General features: G+C 40.5%; 1 protein-coding gene across 1 annotated transcript in view; it reads left to right on the top strand.

Moving 5' to 3' along the window:
• The first annotated feature begins 926 nt into the window (after positions 1-926).
• Positions 927-15,470, top strand: part of Itgbl1 (integrin subunit beta like 1) — a 227,187-nt gene continuing 212,643 nt past the window's right edge. Inside the window, exons 1-2 of the mRNA XM_046454898.2 lie at positions 927-1,260; positions 2,109-2,326. Of these exons, the coding sequence (XP_046310854.1) occupies positions 1,163-1,260; positions 2,109-2,326 (316 nt within the window). The 5' untranslated portion in view covers positions 927-1,162. The remainder of the gene's footprint in view (positions 1,261-2,108; positions 2,327-15,470) is intronic.

The following is a 15,470-nucleotide window of genomic DNA, read 5'->3' as shown; positions in this document are numbered from 1 at the left end:
ATAAAATCAGAATGTTTCCCCTCTCCCATAATCACCCCATTTTATTCTATTCTTCTCTCAGCCTTTAGCACAAATGCCACCTTCTTAGAGGGACTGAGTGCCTGTATCTAATCAGGAAGTAACTTTTCTTTCCTCCTATTTGTCCTTTGTATTTGTTTTTGTTTTGATTAATGTTTTACTAGCCAACAGCACACAGAGAGAGCAGGACCAAGTCTCTGTTCTCTGTTGTACCCCTCCAGCTGGCACAGTGCCTGGCACCTTATGGATGTGAAATGCATAAACCAACTTGCGGTCATTGTCACAATTAGAGAGAGGATATATTAAGGGACCAGCACCTAGTACTGATTTCTTTTCAGTATGATTCGTACTATAAATAGATATTTTATTTTGTTTTCTCACACTCAATATCAGGGGGACGATGGGGTGAATTTGGGACAGCTACAATCTGAATTGTCCAAGTCAAGAAAAAATGTGGTGTGATAAGCGACTGGCTGGAGCAACGGGAATCATGACACACTCTTTAGAGACTAAAGAAACAAAATACCCACAGTTTAAAACAAAGGATAATAAATAGAAGAAAAAGTTCTAGTTTACCAGTTTTTCTCACCCCCTTCCCCCATACCCAAATGGAGCATCTACTTAAAAAGTGTGTGGCCAAAGTCATTTCCTCCTCCAGCGTCCACATTGGCTGTCACCAGCCTCCCCACTGCCTCTTTGCAACTTGGGGGGTTATTTAACAGTTCTTTTAATATCAGTCAGCCCCAGAATTCTCTTGTCAAACATTTCTGGGGCCTCTACTTGAAAAAAGTAACGATTTTCTCAAATCTGTGAACAGGATACTTTTTTTTTATAGATTTAATGTCAAAATAAACCATCTGCTTGTACAACTGTTTCTAATTACTTCCCTGCCTAGACTCTCCACTCGAGGGGTTTGGCACCAGCACCCCGCCCAGAGCAGTGCCTGCCCAAATCCTCACAGGCGGCTCATCAACGCGATTGCCACTCCGGGTGGAGCCCGGACCTGTGAGCCTGGGTGTCCCTGGGTCCGTCTGCCCGGCCATCTGCTGGTGGTGCCTCTGCCTCCTGCCGCTTCCCCCCACTGAGCCCCACCTTGCAGAAGTGCAGCCCGCCCGCCCGCCAGCCGCACAGCCCGGAGCTCAGCATGTGTCCCCCGGGCTTCAGGCACTTCTTGCTGCTGGCCTCTTCCCTGCTCCTCGCAGGGCTGTCAGCTGTTCCTCAGAGCTTCTCGCCCTCTCTGAGGTAAGTGAGGTTTGTTGTTCTTTAAGGCAGAGCTGCCTGCTTTGCGTGGCAGGGTTGAAGCTTGCAGACGGCTGTCCCAAGCCAAGAGCAGACACTAAGTTGGGCATGCGATAAACGGTCTTCAACCTGTTGCTGTTGCTTTCCTCATGTCTACCCTGGTGTTGCTTCATCTCTCTCCTTTGCTTTTCCTTTGGAAAAATACAATCATTGGAGAAAAAAATATCATTTATCCTTGTGCAAACACATATCAGCAGGAATTTCTGCCCCGAGTTAAAGGTGTACTCTTACAAGTACAGAAAGATCTCAGAGCCCAGAAGACTGCATTGTCTGTTTCCCACAGCATCTACATGGAGTCTGTTTTGCATTCTGAAAGAGACTTTTGAGGTGCATCACAATTGCTAAATAGTTCATTTGCTTTTTGAAGCCAATTTTAAAAAGCTTTATTTCTTATATGACCACAATATGTAACTCCTTCTGTATCTTCATTTCTTTTCCACCAAATAACCACCCTCTGGCCAGCAGATAGCAATGGGACATTTTTTAAGAAGACCTGAAAAATCATTTGCATTTGATCTAAATGTGCATATAAGATTCAGCGCCGACCACCAAGGGCAGGGCTAGGTCACCTCTATCCACCAGGAAGAAGGTCATATTTTATATCGTGGTTATTGCTCAGGTGGATGGTACCAATTTGGGAAAAACACAGCCTTTGTAGGGGCTCCCAGAGGGATCAGGCTGCAGACCCGTGCCTGTGGGGTGAACACGGGGCAGGAAAACTGGGCTGGGAGCAGTCAGGGCTGTGTCTGTGTCTGACCCTTGGCCTGGCCTTGATTTTTGTCGCCCCTCAGAAGCTCGTCGGGCGCCCCCTGCAGGCTGTCCCGGGCCGAGTCGGAGCGCCGGTGCCGAGCACCTGGGCAGCCCCCAGGGGGCGCCCTGTGCCACGGCCGGGGCCGGTGTGAGTGCGGCGTCTGCATCTGTCACGTGACCGAGCCGGGCACCTACTTTGGGCCGCTGTGTGAGTGCCACGAGTGGGTGTGCGAGACCTACGACGGGAGCACCTGCGCAGGTAAGGCCGAGGCCCGGCCCCGCTGGACTGGGCCACTTCTTAGGGCTGCGAGGGGCGGGGACGCGCCTGCCTTGAGACCGCACCAAGTGAGTCACTGCGGATGGCGGGGGTGGCACTTCTGCAGGTGGGTTCTGACTGGCAGCCTTTATCCCAATACTTTCCTCTCCCCTGCATCCCAGCTTACCTGGAGGCAACATTTGTAATCTTCATTCACTTAATTCTAAATCCCCCTTGCCACTATTAAAGTTCCTTATATGGACCAAATTCCCCATATCCTCACTCGTGGGGTTACTCTGCTGGACTCACCTCCCCCATCCAGAATGTCAGTCATGATATTTGAAGATTGTAAGTCTGTCTGTTATTTCCATGGGGAAATTACCTTCCTGAATTCCATGCGGGTAGAATGGAATTGTCTTTGAATTCTGATTTGTTCCTTTACACTTACAAACCGGTCTAGTTCACTGAGGTGTGCACATCAGAAAACTGGAGCAAGGAAAAAAAAAAATAAACAGGCACATATTTTCTTCGAAGCAATTGTTCTTGTATTGTTTTAGCTGTTTGAATTTTTGAGCTGCCGTGGAACTTGGTATTTTGTTAGGGTGGAGCAAAATATTCATTTCCCTTGCACATTTTTAAGAAGTGATTCAGGTTCTGATATTGGAAAGGGTCAAGAAATTCCTTGGTAGAGAAAGAACCCTTGACCTCTTTACCAGTTTCATATAAACGAGTCATTTACTTGAGGCCAAGAGCCTCAGTTAGTTCACTGTCACCCATACAGGAACTCCATTAGTGAGGGACAACACCATGCATTCCAAGTAGGGTTTGGCAAATGAATTGGGGGAAAAAATAGCAACTTATTTTATTCTTGATGCAGCTAATACTGAGACATCCAACAATAACACACAGAGATCAGAAATGAGTTTATAGCAAAATGTTTTTTTTTCTTGGCACCTGGGCCCAGATGTATACTGTGAGAGTTCTCAATATATGTGCTGTTTGGCAGTGGGGGAAAAATAAATAGTCCTGGAGGTAATTTGGAGAGACACAGGTGTTTCTATGTGGTTTGTTTACCAATCTTTAAAATACTGATTTCCACAGCTTGTTATTCTAACTTCATCTGCCCCACGTGTTGCAGAATTATTAAGAGTAACCAACCATTTGGAATGAGAGCTAAGTGTCTCTGATATTTCATTCTTGATTCAACTGTTACCCAACTTCTCTGGCTTTTATTGCCTCTGACAAGCCCTCTTTAATATTAAGAGTTTTGAACAAAATTTCCAGGACTTTTTCTTTGTTGTTTCATTAGAGAAGGTTTGACATGCAGCCTTCAACTGACGAATCTGGCAAATGAGTGTCACCAGATAAACCTCCATGCTGAAGAATCCTGGCTGCCGCCTATGCAGAGGAAGGCTGTGGTAGATAGAGACCTTTTTCCTCCTGTGGAAAGTGATTTGTTGTTTATTCATAACATTGTAGTCACCACATTCCTTCCTGGTAGAAATGCAGTACTGAGTCATGTGCGGGTACACTTATATACAAGGCAAAATGTTTCTCTTTATTGCAATGCTGAATGAAATAGTTGTGTTCATTTGCCATTTTCACCTTGCTGACGAAGCCATTGAGGCTTCTCTCCAGGGCCTTGTGCAGAATCTGCCCCTGACAATACTCTGACCATGCCCTCCAGGCCCTGAAGAGTTCTTACACATATGCTCAGGTCAAGTTTCAGATTGCTGCATGCTTCAGATTTAGTTTCTCAATTCTAGTATCAAGAAGGAGTTCCCACTGTATAACTAGTGTGGAAACATAGCCTGTTTTCCATTTGTATGTACACCTGGGCCTCCACCTGTGATAAGCCCTGCAGGTGTCTTCCAAAAATAGTGTAACTTCTAGAAGCCTTCTCTACCTCCATGAAGGAAACAAAATCCTGCTCTGGTAGTTTATCATCAGTGGTGAAGAGTGTGCTGTTGGGGAAATCTGTGCCGCAGGATTCAAATCCCAGCCTTACCAGCTGTGTCAACTGGGGTAGTCACTTGAACATCCTAAGCCTTGGTTTCTTCATGTGTAAAATAGAAATTTTAACAGTGACTACCTTCAAAATTGTTGTGAGGTGTAATGTATATGAAACACTTAGATAGTGTCAGACACAAAGTGAATGCTCAATGCATATTAATGTGTTTCTAGATTAAACATGATGATAGTGATGTGTAAATCATGGGCTAGTATGGGTGGGTGGATAGATGGATGGACAGATAGTCAGCAGATAAACTGTCTTATGGTTGTTGGGCATTTGGTACAGTGAGAGCAATTTAGTTTTCTTCATGTATTCTGTGTCTGTTATTGATTTAAGGCCCAAAAGGTCAAGCAAGGATAGTTATTTTGGCCAAGCCTCAGAGCAGCTGTATTAGACATATTGTGCCCTTTTAAAGTGAAATCCTTTGGGATTGTTATCCTGTGAATCATAAGAAACTTACTTATTTTAGTTTTAGCTGGTTGAAAGTGATTATGTTCAGACTATCAAAAATCTATTTCTTGCAGCGTGTACTTGTTCATGGCTCATGATTCTCCCTGACTTCTATAGCATGGAGGTCTGGCCCAGTGATTGTTCCTACAGATGTGATCCTCTGTTAGGGGATAAACTAATTTTGGTGACTGTGTCTTTGAGAACAGTAAGATGTTTTCATGAAAACAAACTTTTAGTTGATATTTGCAAAGCATCTCTGGGTAACCCCCAAAACAACTATGATTACACTTAAGTAAAATGTTGGTTTCTTAAGAATGCTTTTGAAATATGTCATTTATAAGAGTTCAGTTTTAGCTGGGCATGGTGGTGTATGCCTATAATCTCAGAGTTGGGAGGTTGAGGTAGGAGGCTGAGGCAAATTAGAGGCCAGCCATAGCGATTTAGTGACACCCTGTCTCAAAAGATACAAAGTTCTGGGGATGTATCTCAGGGTAGATGTCCTTGAGTTTAATCCCTAGTACCACAGGGAAAAGAAAGAAAGAAAAACAGTACAGTTTTAGTACTTGGGAACGCTAATTGGATGCAACTTAGCAAACACTTATGGAGTACTGAGTGTTTGCTAGGCTTCTGCTGTTGAAGGGGGTGAAAGATGAGGGCTCTATGGCCCCTCAGCTTTGAGTCAAGAGGCTGAGAGAAGTCCCAAATACCTGTGGTACAGTGCAGGATAAAATGTCTACAAATTTCTTCAAGGATTCCTCAGAGGCAGGGATTAAATATTGTGGCTCAAAGTTCTTTTAAAAGAAGCAGCATTTAACGGAAGTCTCTAAGGATAGGGGGGTTTGAAATCTGAAAGGCAGGCTGTGATGATTCTGAGTGCAGAGAAAGGTAAAGGTTCAGGAGCGGTGGCATGGGGTTGTTTGGGGACTGTGAAGGACACAGGGTTGGCTTGGCCCTGTGAGGGGGTGGGAGATCTGTGGCGAGGGAGAGCTGAGCCTGCTCTCATGGGTGACGGAGCTTAGGTCCTGCATACATGTAAGTCCAGCGGGCAGACACCGGGGGAAGGAGGGCATTTAAAGGCTATTTAATAACAGAATCAACAGGGTGGGTAAGATGATCAGTTAAAACTGATGATGAATTTGTAGGTCTGAGCCTGGGAGAGAGAGAGTAGGTGGGATAAAGAAGGCAGGAGAAAGACCTGGCAACTCCTAGCCAGTGATTTTAAGTCCTTATGAAAACACTTATCTTTACCGGGGGCTGCTGTACAGTGAAGAATTGGTGCTCACACAGGGAGAGCCTGTGCCCTACTGACCAGCAGTAGGTCCAGGACTGGATGGGCATCTCATCTCAATTATTGACCTGGTTGACTTGTCTGATGTGTTAACCTTGACCCAGTTACTTAATTCCTTTGAAATTTAGGGTTTTTTTGGGGGGACAACATCCTTATGGAAATGAAGAACCTTATATCATGATGCATGATATTCAGAATAATTTCTGTATTTAAGTATAAATACATTTAAGATGCAGCTGATTTATACATTTATTCAGATTATATATAAGACATTTTTATAAACATTGGTTTATATGTGTAAGCACAGATAGTATAAGATAATTAAAATACATCGAAACACCCCTAATATATAAATAGGACTCATTTTTTTTTCTTGCAGCTATTTCTGACTTTTCTGAGCTTAAGCAACTTGAGTGGGATTGGCACGTCCCTGTTCTTGAGCACTGGGCTTGCTGGATCTTCCTGGTCTGTCTGAGGACTCTTTGACCTGCTTTTTCCTCGGGTTGCATTCTTTCTTAGACTGCTGAATAATTTCCTTCCAAGCCTATTTTGCAGGATTATTTTTCGGTTTTCCCTTTCTTAGTCATTTTCTGCTTTCCACCTTTCTTTCTTTCTTCACGTCTCATCCAATCCTGCTTCTCGCCTCTCTCTCCCTGCCTGGCCCTGAGATGTAGACCTACATCTCTGTGCCCCCAGGTCAGAGGCACGGAGCTTGTGAGAAGCTGTCTGTCCCTCCACCCTCTTTCTGAGGGAGGTGATTATCAACCACACACACCTCGTGCCTGCTGTTCTTTTGGTGTGTTCTCATGGTGGTCTTTGTGCCACTTGTGGTTTTGGAGAAGATGATCTGGAGTTCTCTGCCACCTGCTTCCCCTGAGTCTCTTTTGGAGTTCACCCTAGGAGATTCACTTCTTTCCATAGATGCATCTTGTCTTACCCCCAAGTGACATATGACAGTTAAAGGTTTTCATCCTGAAATGAGGTGCCAAGTATGCACACCATTTTTTCTCAATTTTACTGGCTAACGTGGAAAGCACTCTGCAGCTCTACCCAAGATCCAAGATCCCTGCCCCTGAACATTCCAGAAGAGCATATTTATAACATTATGTTGTTTAGATCTCATTTAATAGAAAAGGGATAAGTTCAGTAGTTTTTTTATTTTATTTTTTTTAGGTAAATTTTCCCCAGAAATAGAAGAGAACATATGGGAACTAATTTATTTGTGTGGCGTGTTTTAAATTTGCAAAGTATATACCTCCTCCATAGGTTTCTCAAAAGTCTATATATTTTGAGACATGATGCTAAAACTGACATCCCACATCTCTTGCTATCATGAATCCTCTAAAGGCTGCTCAGCTCAATGGGCCTCAGACATAGAAAGTTACATCTGACCTTGAGACACACAGTGTTCATAGCCTTGAGGTGAGTGACCCCCACGTGGTCCTTTTTTGGAGAATTCTCTGTCCGAAGAGTTTTGAAGTAAGACTAAAAAATGCCTTGTTTTTCATATTCTGCCCTTGTGTTTGTTTCCTGTTGCTGCTATAACAAAGGACCACAAGACTGTGGCCCAAACAATAAAAGGGTATTTTCTTAGAATTATGCAGGTCAGAAAGCTGACTGGGCTCATTGTGTCTCTGGAGGCTCTGGGAGAGAATCTGCTTCTGGTGACTTGGTGTGGAAAGAATTTAGTCCTATTGTGGATGTGTGACTGAGGTCCTTGCTTCTGCTGACCTAAGCATATGTGATTGAGTCCAAGGATGATAAGCGTGTGTGCTGAAACTCTCTCTAGTCTTAATCTTAATCCCTGCGGTTAATCAATATGAATTTAGGATATATGTGTTAATATTTCCCTTTGCTTTTGTAAGTATGTTATAAACATTCACATATGCATACAAATGCAAATGTGCACCCCCACACAGGATTCTTTCTTCTGTCCCTCTCTCTTGCTTTGTGTCATCAAGAGTCTTATCATGTTCTAGTGCCTAAGTCTTTGATCCATTTTGAGTTGAGTTTCATGCAGGGTGAGAGATAGGGGTTAAATTTCATTTTCTTACGTGTGAATTTCCAAATTTCTAAGCACCACTTGTTGAATAGTCTATCTTTTCTCCAGTGAATGTTTTTGGCGACTTTGTCTAGTGTGGGATGACTGTATTTTTATGAGTTTGTCTCTGTGTCTTCTATTCTGTACCATTGGTCTATGTGTCTGTTTTGGTACCAATACCAAGCTATTTTGTTACTATTGCTCTGTAGTATAGTTTATGGTCTCTGGTATTGTGATGTCTCCTGCTTCACTCTTCTTGATAAGGATTGCTTTGGCTACTCTGGGTCTCTTATTTTTCCAAATGAATTTTATAATTGCTTTTTCTAGTTCTATGAAGAATGTCATTAGGATTTTAAAAGGAATATTATATCTGCATAGTACTTTTGGTAGTATGGCCATTTTGACAATATCAATTCTACCTATCCAAGAACAAGGACAATCTTTCCATCTTTAAGGTCTTTTTCAATTTCTTTCTTTAGTGTTGTGTAGTTTTCATTGTAGAGGTCTTTCACCTCTTTTGTTAGATTGATTCCCAAGTATTTTATTTTATTTTATTTTTATTTTTGAGACTATTGTAAATGGGGTAGTTTCCTAATTTCTCTTTCAGTAGATTCATCACTGATGTATAGCAACATGTTTGATGTATGGATGCTGATTTTTATATCCTACTGCATTGCTGAATTCATTTGTAAGTTTTAGAAGTTTTCTGGTAGAATTTTTTGGATCCTCTAAGTATAGAATCACGTCTTCTGCAAATAGTGACAATTTGAGTTGTCCTTTTTCTATTTGTATCCCTTTACTTTCTTTCATCTGTCTGATTTTTTAGCTAGAGTTTCAAGTATGATGTTGAATAGAAGTTGTGAAAGAGGCCATCCCTGTCTTGTTCCAGTTTTTCAAGGGAATCCTTACAATTGTTCTCCATTTAGAATGATGTTGGCCTTGGGCTTACATTAGATAGTTTTTACAATGTTGAGATATGTTTCTGTTATCCCTAGTTTTTCTAGTGTTTTGAACATGAGAGGTGCTGCATTTTGTCAAATACTTTTTATGCATCTATTGAGATGATCATATGATTCTTGTTTTTAAGTGTTTTGATGTGATGAATTACATTTATTGATTTCCATATGTTGAACCAAACTTGCATCCCTGGGTTGAACTCCACTAGATTGTGGTACACTATCTTTTTAATGTGTTTTTGTATACGGTTTGCCAGAATTTTATTGAGAATTTTTGCATCTATGTTCATCAGGGAAATTGGTCTGAAGTTTTCTTTCCTTGATGTGTCTTTGTCTGGTTTTTGAATAGAAGAAAAAGTAGGTCCAAATTTTTACCATGTCAGCCTAAGACCTAACTTCATTAACAAGACTTCTAAAGCACAAGAAGTAAAGTCATGAATCAATAAATGGATGGATTCAAACTAAAAATCTTCTTTTCAGAAAAGGAAACAATCAGTAACGTGAAAAAGGAGAGCCTACAGAATGGGAGTAAATCTTTACTACATGTTCCTCAGATAGAGCATTAATCTCTAGGATATATAAAGAACTCACAAAACTTAATGTCACAAAAACAAATCTTCACAGAAGAAGAAATACAATCAATCAACAAATATATGCAAATCAAAACTACTCTAAGATTTTATCTCACTCCAGACAGAATGGCAATTATCAAGAATACAAGCAACAATAAATGTTGGCAAGGGTATGAGGAAAAAGGCACAATCATACATTGATGGTGGGACTGCAAAATTGTGCAAGCATTATGGAAAGTAGTATGGAGATTACCCAGAAAACTTGGAATGGAACCACCATTTGACCCAGCTATCTCCCTCCTTGATTTATACCCAAAGAATTTAAATCAGCATATAGTGATGCAGCCACATCTATGTGTATAGGTGCTCAACTCACAATAGCTAAACTATGGAACCAAGCTAGGTGTCCTTCGACAAATGAATGGATAAAGAAAGTGTGGTATATATGCACAATGGATATTACTCAACCTTAAAGAAGAACGAAATGATGGCATTTGCAGGTAAATGGATGGATCTGGAGACTATCATTTTAAGAGAAATAAGCCAATCCCCCCAAAAAAAACAAAGGCTGAATGTTTTCTCTGACATGCAGAAGCTAATTCACAATGTGTGTGGGTGGCTAGAAGAATAGAATTACTTTAGGCAGAGAGGAGTGAAGGGAGGGGAGGGTATATAGGGGTACCAAGGATAGTAGAATGAATCAGACATTACTTCCCTGTGTACATATATGATTACTTAACCAGTGTGATTCTACATCATGTACAATTAGAAGAATGAGAAATTATACTCCATTTATTCATGATGTGTCCAAGTGCATTCTACTGTCACGTGTAACTATTTAGAACAAAAAAAAAAAATGAAAAATATTGTTCCTAAAAAAAAGGTCTATCCTGGCCCTCATTCTCATTTAATAATATATATGAAATAGAATTTTAATGTGTAGTGTTTTGTGGCAGGGATATATTACTTTATTGAACTATTAGTGAACTTTCTGGCAATTTCTATTTTATGTTATTGCTGTGTGCTTTTTGATACAAGAAAACTTGGCCTTTCAAATTCACATTTAACATTGCACACAGAGGTGCACACAGAGGCTCTCTGGCGGACTGGCTGTTGCATGTGTATGCAGCTGTCCCCACTAGAGCAGGTTGGTTTGCAGACCCACATGAAGAAGTCCCCAGCCACATAGAGTGTTAATAACAGTGTCTTTGTACAGTCCTGATCTTGGCAAAGGGAAGCTTCAAATCTATGGAACTGGACCATCTGAAGCCTTTGTCCTTTGGGAAATTTAGCTTCCAATCCTGGTCTGGGATTCAAGTGCAAGAATCACTTCTCAGAAGTTGGAGGAGCCTGGCACCCCTGGGACTGTGTGTGCCAGGGGATTTGCTGGAGTGTTTTTAGAGCCCCATGCAGGTAAATTCTCAAGCTATTTTCCATTAACTCTTAAATTGATAAAGATAGGGTGCTGGAAGGAGATTGCAAATCTCATTTTCTTTGGAAAAAGAGTGCTTTGTCTTTTCAAGAAATCACATTTCCTGGAAAATGAGAAACCATAGTTTGTAATAGAACTCGTTCTTTGTCTTCTCTAAATCATCTTACTTAAGGCTGGGTAGAAGGATGACGCTTTATAAAGGGAAAAGGAAAGTCAGCCCTGGGTGAGGGTACTGCCTGGCTTGACCTTGAGCCACCCCAGTCTTAACTTTTGTGGTAGAATACATTCCTCTGCCAAGAGTCTTAGCATTGTAATTGTTTGTACAGAGTCACTGGTTCAAACACCAAATTATTCCAAGTGAATAGTTACCCACCCTAGTTTCCTGTTTCATGATTTTACCAAGAAATTTCCTAGAAAAAAGGCAGGCTAAAAAAAAATATATCCTTTTAAAAGAGGTCAATGAGTTTGGATATTGCCTAGAAACTTCTCTTATGGCAGGGCATTAGCTGTACATTTGTGACTTAGTCAAAGGGGGAGAGTGAGTCGCCAAGTCAGAAAATCAAAACATGGTAAATGTATTTCCTAATTGATCATTACTGCTCTTTCAAAGCTATCATTTTCTGCTGTGCAAAATAGTTAGACAAAGCTGGTTATTTTTCTAAACAAAATGACTTGGCCATTTAAGCCTTTTCCTTTCCAAAATACAAAAGACTTTTATTTTCTTGGTCAACAGCATTAGTTATATAAGCTCCAAGAGCAGTCTTGACCTGAAAATAATTCATTTATTTAAAGAAAGAAAATATTTGATGTAGCGGAGAGACTTCTCTCACTTGCCTTCTTGGATGGATTTGAGTCTTGAATTTAATGCTACATTCGTAATACAGAAGAATAATGGGAAAATATCAACTTATATTGCTGCGTGCTTTGCTTGAAAATATTTTTCATTGAATTCATTCAATTTTCATAATAACTTTAAGAAATAGTCAAAATAATTATTCTCTAACTTACATACTAAGTTGCTCTGAGAAGAAAGTTGCTCATTCTAAAATCAATAGTAGGCTTATCTCCAAGCTTAATATTAAAGTTGTCCCAAAACCATGTCATGAATTCTGGAGAACTGAAATGAAGGTATAATTTTTAGGGACATCATTTTTATATTTTCACATTGCAAAATATAACTTCTGCTGATATTTTTTTTCCTGGAAAAGCAGATTGTAGTTCTTATTTCCGTCTTATGTCATACTGCACACACACACAAAAAAAATGGGGAGGTAATGGGCAGGAGTCCCTTATGCATTTACTGTCAAAAGAAGTCAAGGTAACAGAAATTACTGGGACAAAATTATTGGTCATACCAAGATAGAGCATTTTCCCAGCTGTAGTTGGAGTTCTTGGAGTGACTGCATTTAGTAGCAACCATTATCCATGTAAGAATGATTCTCCTGAGTCAGCGATTGAAGAAACTCCTCGATAACCTGTAATTTTCTTTGTCTATGAAAGTGAAAGAAATAGTAGGCAGATGGGCTGAATCTACATACTTGTGATTTTCCTGGACATTAACTTTCATTATTTTTGTATTATGTATTTTGGCTTTTATGAATATACCACATTAGAGATTCACTCCTTTTTGCTCATAAAATTATTCATAATATGAACTTCAAAATTCAAAAGGCATGCAATTTTTAATATGTGTATCTAGCCTTTGGGGATGGAAGCAATGAGAACTAACAGAAATGCAGAGTGGGGGAAGACAGAGTCTCTAGAACACTGAACACTTTGTATTACATCCTCAGGAAGGTTGGCTTTACGCCTTGGAGATGGGTGCATTGGCTTTGGGTCATGACACGAAGGCTTTGGGGACATCCCACACACGTCATCATCAGCCTGCCTAGGATTCCTAAAATCTACTCATTCTGTATTTCAAATATCCCTGCCAATATGGGAGATGTGGAATTTTAAGATCTGAGTGGTAGCAGAGCGACCTATCATTAACTTGGTCTCTATTGAGTTAGTAATGTTTCCTTTGGGCAGGTACAGACAGGATGGAGTAGGGCACACTGTTCTAGAAAATGCTTGGGAACTGGAAATAAAAACAAAAATGATTTGTTCTTCCTCTACTATTATTTCTTACGGTGTGAACTTTTATTTCTTGTATGTGTGTGTGTATTACTGAGATTCAACACAGGACCTAGGACAGGCAAGGCAAGCATTCTACCACTGAGGTATACCCCAAGCCCCCTGTATGATCTTTGGCAAGTCACTTATCTTCTCTGAGCCCCAGTTGAGTTAAATTCATTTGAGTCAAGCATTCATTAAACATCTCCAAAAGATGTCTGGAAGGCAAAGGTATCTTAGCATCAGATAGTGAGAGATGAACCACTCAAAGCAGCAGGAATTGAATCCAGTGACTGCAGTTTCAGTGAAGTGGTGGGAAGATTTTGCCGTAGTTGACCACTAAAGAGAAAATTCTGTTACCTTTGGCTTACGTTGAAAACTTGACATTCTTTGAGGATTTTAAGAACTCTCAGTTTCACAAAGAATTATCTTCTGCACCTCATGTCTGTGAGTTTTGCACCTGTGGATATAATCAACTGTGGATCAAAAATATTCAGGAAACACTGCATCTATAACTGACGTGTACAAACTTTTTGTTTTTGTTGTTTTGGTCCTTATTTCCTTATAATAAGGAACAGTGAACATGACAGCTATTTACATAACCTTTTCATTGTATATCCTTATGCTGCATTAGAGTATCTGAGAGGGTGTGCATAGGTTGTATGCAAATTCTGTGCCACTTTACACAAGGGCACAATTTTGAATCCATGGGGGTTCCTGGAATGGTCCCCATACATACCAAGGGAAGACTGTATTTATGAATGCCCATGGCACATCATGGTAGAACATGGGCATTACTGTTCTATAAGAAGACTTGGTGTCCATCCTTAATTGCCCAACCATTTGCACAAAGCCAAGAAAAATACAATAAAATACTATTTATGTGAGTCTCAAAATTCACCTCCTAGATGTGTAGTTTTCAAAAATCATAATAGTCTCTGCTGCCCTCTGTATGGAAGGGTCAACTGGGCAGCTCAGGAAGAGAACCAGGGGTTGAATGGCATGTGAGGGGTTATTAGGAAGAGGAGTGCAATAGTCCAGAAAACAAAATTCTTTTTTTCTGGAAGGGCAAAATTTCACAGGATACATCTGTTTAAGTACAATAATGAGTTTATTGTGAATCTGAACTAAGGTAATGACAATACAGTCAGCATTTGTCTGGGTTTGCTACGTGACTATTGCATGGTGTTGAACTCTAACAATCTGTGGCAGGGTAAGTGATCTTGCTACTGCAAAGATAAAGCCAGGAGACTGAGAAAGAGGAAAGGTTGAAGATCACATGTTGTCTGACATCAGAACTGTGTAGTCCATTCCGCTTATTAAGTTACACCATGTAGCACCATGCCACCAGGTTACAGATGCTCAGGTCATACTAAATCCCTCTCTGCAAATTTGAATTACCATGTGGGGTATTAATCTGCAATAATTAAATGTTGTTTCATATGTGAAAATTCTCGAGGCAGTATAGTGAGGAGACTGAAAGAGAAGAATTGCCCCAGTTCAAAAGCTGATTCTGCCCATGGTGAACCCCGTGATTTTGTAAAGTTAGTGGATTTCCTCTGGCTTCTGTTTCATTTTCTCATAGTGTAATTGAGTACATGAGGATTTGGAAAAGTCCCTGGCATGTATTTCATGCTCAATAGCAGCTACTCTTACCATTGTTGTCAATATTATTATTATCAAGCCATTCCAAGGATATTATATACTCAAGGGCCGGAATCATATCTTATTTTCTATCATATTATTTCTTAGGACTTTATAGATATTGACGTAAGAATGCTGACTTACAAACCACCCCCAAATCCAGGGGCTTATTTAAAAGGAAAGCAACCATTTGTTTCTCCCTCCTGTGTGTGTGTGGTTCAGCTAGAGCATGGCTGGGTTCCAGACTGTGGGCTTAAGTCAGCTGCACGGTATTCTTATGCTAGCCAGGGTTTGCTTCTGTCATGGGGGAGGACAGTAGTACTGGGATCAGAGGAAGCACCTGCGTGCGTGCGCTCTCTCTCTTTTATCTTTTACAATTTAAAAAAAAATTATTTTAAATTCTAATTTGTTATATATGACAGCAGAATGCATTACAATTCATATTACATACATAAGCACAGTTTTTCATATCTCTGCTTGTATACTAACAATATTCACACCATTTGTGTCTTCTTTATACATGTACTTAGGATAGTAATGTCCATCTCATTCCACCATCTTTTTTTGTTATCCTCTTGCCCCCTCCCTCCCCTTTACCCTATCTAGAGTTTGTCTAATCTTTCCATAGTCTCTTA

This window comes from Marmota monax, unplaced genomic scaffold (genome assembly GCF_021218885.2).
Source record: "Marmota monax isolate L192 unplaced genomic scaffold, Marmota_monax_Labrador192_F-V1.1 WCK01_AAM20220418_F8-fsc00026, whole genome shotgun sequence".
Taxonomy (NCBI): Eukaryota; Metazoa; Chordata; class Mammalia; order Rodentia; family Sciuridae; genus Marmota; species Marmota monax.
The sequence above is the reverse complement of the archived record's forward strand: the minus strand, read 5'-3'. Positions and strand labels throughout refer to the sequence as shown.